Source organism: Lycium barbarum, chromosome 12, assembly GCF_019175385.1.
Source record: "Lycium barbarum isolate Lr01 chromosome 12, ASM1917538v2, whole genome shotgun sequence".
Taxonomy (NCBI): Eukaryota; Viridiplantae; Streptophyta; class Magnoliopsida; order Solanales; family Solanaceae; genus Lycium; species Lycium barbarum.
The window spans coordinates 26301543-26307410 of record NC_083348.1 but is presented as its reverse complement, the minus strand read 5'-3'; the positions used below and the strand labels follow the sequence as shown (position 1 = coordinate 26307410).

The following is a 5868-nucleotide window of genomic DNA, read 5'->3' as shown; positions in this document are numbered from 1 at the left end:
AATAAATATTATTTCGTCACTAAAGACTACCTTTTACATACGAATTCTATTTTGTTGTCCCTAAATGTATAAATTAGTGACAACTTTGCTTTTTTACAATTTCGTAGTTGAAAACGATCATGTCGTCACTAAAATTGTTTCTTTTACCGACAAAACAAAATTGTCACTACAAAATGGCATTATAGCGACGATCACAATTGTCATAAAATACAAAGTTAATTTGTAGGTAATAAGTAGGCAATTTTGTGGATAGAGATTATTCTCGTCACTAAATGTCATACTTTAATGACGAAAATGTGTTCGTCTTTTTATTTTTTTGTCCCTAAATGTATATATTAGTGACAACTTTGCTTTTTACAATTTCGTAGTTGAAAACAATCATGTCGTCACTAAAATTATTTCTTTTACCAACAAAACAAAATTGTCACTACAAAATGACATAATTAGTGACGATCACAATTGTCATAAAATACAAAGTTAATTTGTAGGTAATAAGTAGGCAATTTTGGGGAAAAACATTATTCTCATCATTAAATGTCATATTTTTATGACGAAAATGTGATCGTCTAAAAAAGTGCAATGTAGTCGTCACTAAAGGTTAAGCTTTTAAGGATAAAATATTTTGTCACTAATTACAAGAATGATGATGTTTTAATTGTAACGATACTGTTTAGAATTTGTATTTCGCTAGGTTTCCATTAATTTGAAAATTTATAAAAAAAAAATTACAATTATTTAATAGTATATAAATACCTTAAACTTCATATATAGCCTGGAGTAGTTTATTCTATAATGAGCTTTATAGAAACTAAAAAGAACAACATACTAAAAGAAGCAAGATAAATAATAAGAAAATTAAACACTGTCACATAGTAATTAAGAACAACCAAAATGACATTGAGATGCTATCTCATGACATACTCCTAAAAGAAAAACTAATACTCCTAAAAACTAATATTAAGTAATGTTATCCAACTTGAAAGTGTAACTGTAAAACATACTAAACATCAACAAAACAAAGAAAAAAATGGAGGTTGCTTCTCAAAATACCATTGTAGTCACTTCTCTAGGAACTTTTCTTGATTTCCACCTTCCACAACCTGTGTAAAAGAAGAAAGAGAAATCTAAGATTTGAATTCATACTTTGATATCATGAGATAAACAAACTAACATACAAACTAAAACTCTTGTAAAAAGTATAAGCTAATTAGGGGTGGGCGTTCTTATTCGGTTTGATATTTTCAAAGTTCGGTTTCGATAATTGGTAATTGAAAGTAGATACAAATGTAATATCTTTTACAAATGAAGAAGAGATAAAACGGAGCGAACAGAAAAGTACTAGTTCAGGCACAAACTAACATGAAAACAGAGAAAACAACAAAAGACAATTCAAATCTATTGTAGGACTTCGATTGTATTTACAATGATTTATGGCCAGCCACAGTCATAATTGGTTAAATAAGCAATAGAATTTTGAAACATAAAATTTTGAAAAAATATATGAAGTTATTAAATGTACCTTAATGGATAACTTGATAGGATTCAGTGATCACTGCATCAAGAAAATGAGACAAAGTTAGGTGCTAAAAGCTACAAAGTTGTTATTAAACTCATTGTTAAAGCCTCTGAAAACTTTGGTTTCTTCAAAATCATCAACCATGGTGTCCCTCAACAAGTAATCAAAGCAATGGAAGATGAAAGTTACGGTTTTTTCTCTAAACTGGCTTCAGAAAAATAACGTGCTGGACTGGCAAATCCCTATGGCTACAGCTGCAAGAACATAGGGATCAATGGAGATTATGAAGAAGTTGAACATTTGCTTCTTCATATAAACTTTTTGTCTATCTCTCAAATATCCAATACTATTTCCAATGATCCAACCCTCTTTAGGTACCTTCTACCTTTTCATGTATTATAGTAATTTTATGGTGAAAAGTTTGATATCGCGCAAGTTATGGACATATGCTTTTATACAACAACAACAACAACATACCCAATGTAATTCTATAAGTAGGGTCTGGGAGGGTAAGATGTAAGTATACCGGGTAGAGAGTTTGTTTCCATAGACTTTCGGCTTAAAATAAAATGATACAGCAAAATTACAAGATACCACACAAATGCAGAGATAGTAATACACAGGGATATGCTTTTATAATAATGGATTTAATTTATGTCTCTGCCATGTTTGATCGAAAATAACTAAGACACCATCTACCCTTTATATATCAAAATTCAACATGCAAATATTTTCTTTTGATTTCTTCTTCATGCCCATTGTTCTCTCTTTAAATGTCATTTGTACGATCTATTTCTTAAAAAAAAAAAGAACTATAATGAGATTTATTATATAAAGTTATACTACTTCTAACCTTGATCGAGATGAGCTCATAAAACGTTGTAGTTGTTTTGAAATATCATCTTGGCATGCCAATAGAGTATTCAGTTGTGAATTTAATGATTGTATCTGCGACTGCTGGTCTTGTATCTAAGTTTGCTGATTTTCTACCACAACTTCAGCTGCATTTAATCGTTTCTGTAAATCATCTTGGGCATTGGCAGCTTCCTCTTTCGCCTTTCTAAGAGAGTCTTCTAACTCTGCCGTTCTCCTTTGCGTTGCTCGAGAAGTATTAGGTTTCGGACCATAACCGAGACCTTTTAAATATCCCGACTTTTTACCAAGTACAACATCCACAATTTCATCAATTGTCATAGTCGAATCTCCCTCGCTATATATATAGAGCTTTCAAATCATTCATGTCGTTCTGCAGAATAATAATGTATTATTTAAAATTTATGATAACAACAAATAAATCCTATTGAATATGTGACTAAAATATTTGCTTTCTCACATAGTTATCTTTAGCTTCTTGAGATGACCAGCCTTTTTCACTTGAGTAATGAGTATCTTTGTAGAACTCAATTCTGTCCGGTTCTACCCCTTCATTTGTTTTACCCTACAGAATAAATAAAAAATATGAATATTAGTATTGACAACAAATAGTACCGGTTGTGTGCAAGGTTTTCTCTAGTTCTCTTCATGGGTACTCTCTGGACACTGTCATTCATACCAGCCAACTTGACCAAATAAGTTGCAGAAAGAAAAAGATACTATCGTATCATTGTGTACTTAACCGAGAAGTAACAGCACATTTCATGCACTCTGCCCTATAGAAGGGGATGCAAAGAGAGCTTTCTTCAAATTTTTATTTCATACATATATATATATACTGAGAACCTTCTTCAGCTCTTTTATGGAGCAACAAGAAATTTCACAAGCTTGATCAGACAAATGAAGAAACAACAAAGTTGAAAAGAGAACTGTGTTATTATGCAGTCCAATTAGCTCCAGCGAAAAGTTGTATTTTGTCAATGAAAACAAGGAGATATTTTCAACTGGAATAAGCAAATTAAAGAAGATCACCTCATGTTGATGGTAAAACTGAAAGATACAACTGATAGGCCTATCCACCAATATTACCAAGAATAACAACAGATGTCCTGAAAGAGTACATATTGTTTTGCTTTTCCTACTTATTGTGTAGATATCCAAAGTTATGGCTTTCATTTGTTGAGCTTATGTCAACAGAAATATACTTCATATTGGTTGCATAGGCAGAAAGTAAGTAAGCACGCAGCAATGCAGAGTAGTGATTGGTAGATAAACTGGAACAATTTTCTAGGAGCGTGCATAGTCTTCTGTACATTGGGCACAATCATACAAAATGCTGGAGAAACAAAATCAGGCCTATCCAAACACAACAAATACATGTACTTGTTCACAAAAGGAAGGCGCAAACAATAATTTTAGCATTTAAATACCATCAGTAAAAAAATGAAAAATTGTATAACTTACAATCTCAGTACGAGCAGTTGCAAATGCTTTTGACCCCATGAAATGATTATATTTAAGTTTTGATCGATTGACCTTGTTTACCTGACATCGTTTCTACAAAGACAATATAAATATAAGTAAATTAAATAGCAATGAAACAAATGAAGTGTATATTTATTTGAATATGGATCGATCACCTTATGCTCTGGACTTGACCACATGTCACAAAGTGTATTCCAGTTTTCTGGGTCAATTCCGAACCTTCAATTTTACGAGCATCTTCCACGGAGTTTGCACTTTCAAACTTCCTTTTTAATTTATAGCGCCACTGCCGACTTCTATTTTTGAGGATATCCTCACAACTATCTTTGACATAATGCTCGTCCAAATTAATTTCAAACTTCTCCTAAAAATAAGTTTTAAAGGAACACAGTTAAAAATCAAAATCCCATTATATACTAAAAGATTAGACACTAACATATCACAACGTAACAAAATCAAAAAAATATAGAAATCTTACGTGGCATCTAATCAGCGCAGCATCTTTTTCCTCTACTGTGAGTTCCTTCCACTTGTTCGGAAGCGTAAGAAAATTCCGTGCAATGATGCCTAACTCATTTGAGGGTTTTCCTGATTGAACTGCCTCAACTGGCCTCCCTTTACCAACTGGGATCTCAATCACCATCTTTTTTCCCAAAGACGACTTCAACTTCTCGAGACCTTTACCCCTAGTTTTTCCTCGACCTTTCTTAATTCTAGTTGTATCGTCTGATTAAGAAAAGCTCAGTTCAAAATATTATCTAAATTGCAAAATAGTGGTGTATACATTATAGTATTTTCTATATTACAATTCAGAACATTATGGTTAAAGTTCAACATGAATGAAAGCCTTAATTGTTTCAATTTTCACTTCAAACCAGAAAAGTAACTAATAAATATGTACTGATTAATCTAAGGAATAATATTACGTGTAGTAGTAGCAGGAGTATGCTTATTTGACTCATCGGCAGATTGAGTAACTGAAATAGTTTCTCCAGTAAGTGTTTTTTGCTTATAGACACGTCTTCCTGGTGCCATGAGCACTTTGCTTTTATCCCTGCTAAATATCATAGTATGTGCATAAAAAGGATAGCTGCAGTTGGAATCTATAAAATCATATTTCAAATCCTTAGCAACACAATTTTAAGTGTTGGAGTGTAGTTCTCTTTGCGCCATAAGGCTTTTTTGAGTTCATTCTTTAAATTCTTTTCCTATAAACTCAATCTTCTCTGTCGCCCTAATGAGAATTTCAACTGAAACTGAACATACACAAGACTCTGAATCAAGTCCTCCAGTAGATTTATTTCTTCTAGATACATAATTCTTGAAAAAAGAGAAAACAAGATCAAATCCATGAATTAATTATTCGATACATAAGTATTACAAACAATTTGCTTAACATTGTTCAAATAAAAAAGAAAGAGGAGTCATTCATACCTAGTGACCTAGTATCTTTCTCAAGCTTAGGAATCCTTCTTTTCTCTGCAATTAGCCTTTTCATTTGTCCCATATATATATATATATATATATATATATATATATATATATATATATATATTCTTCTAAAATCCAATTTGGAACCAAAAACCTAGAAACTAAGCGCCAAAATACGGTTCTTTTTGGCATTTTTACGGACGGTTCTGTTTTTGGTGGGAATTAGAAAAAGCAATTTGAAGAGTTGTGCAGGTTATCCCAAAAATTTAGGAAGTGGAGAAGTTGTAGAGAAGTGGTAGGAGTTGTATGACCATACTTTCCTCTTGGATCAAGTTAAGATGTTTATATAAAAAGTTTAATTTAAATATAAATAAATAAATAAGTTGCTTTGAAGTGTTTTAAGAGGTGAAGGCAAGTTAAACGGATTGAGGCATAAGAGCTCATTCCCATAAGTTATTACCTTTTTTTTTTTTGGGGAAAAGTCTCAAAAATACCCTTGACCTATTGGATTTGGCTAAAAAAATATCTTCCTTCCACTTATTGGTTCAAAAATGCCCCTCCAT

General features: G+C 31.9%; 1 protein-coding gene and 1 long non-coding RNA gene across 2 annotated transcripts; both read right to left on the bottom strand.

Moving 5' to 3' along the window:
* Positions 1-844: 844 nt before the first annotated feature.
* Positions 845-3145, bottom strand: LOC132623077 (uncharacterized). Its single transcript, XR_009576091.1, has 4 exons — positions 2850-3145; positions 2370-2762; positions 1520-1552; positions 845-1100 (listed from the first exon to the last, which is right to left on the bottom strand). It is a non-coding gene; the product is annotated as an uncharacterized LOC132623077 (long non-coding RNA).
* A 718-nt stretch (positions 3146-3863) lies between these two features.
* Positions 3864-4618, bottom strand: LOC132624931 (uncharacterized). Its single transcript, XM_060339700.1, has 2 exons — positions 4353-4618; positions 3864-4238 (listed from the first exon to the last, which is right to left on the bottom strand). The coding sequence occupies exons 1-2, from the start codon at positions 4515-4517 to the stop codon at positions 4026-4028; spliced, it is 378 nt and encodes a 125-aa protein (XP_060195683.1). The 5' UTR covers positions 4518-4618; the 3' UTR covers positions 3864-4025.
* Between the last annotated feature and the right edge of the window lie 1250 nt (positions 4619-5868).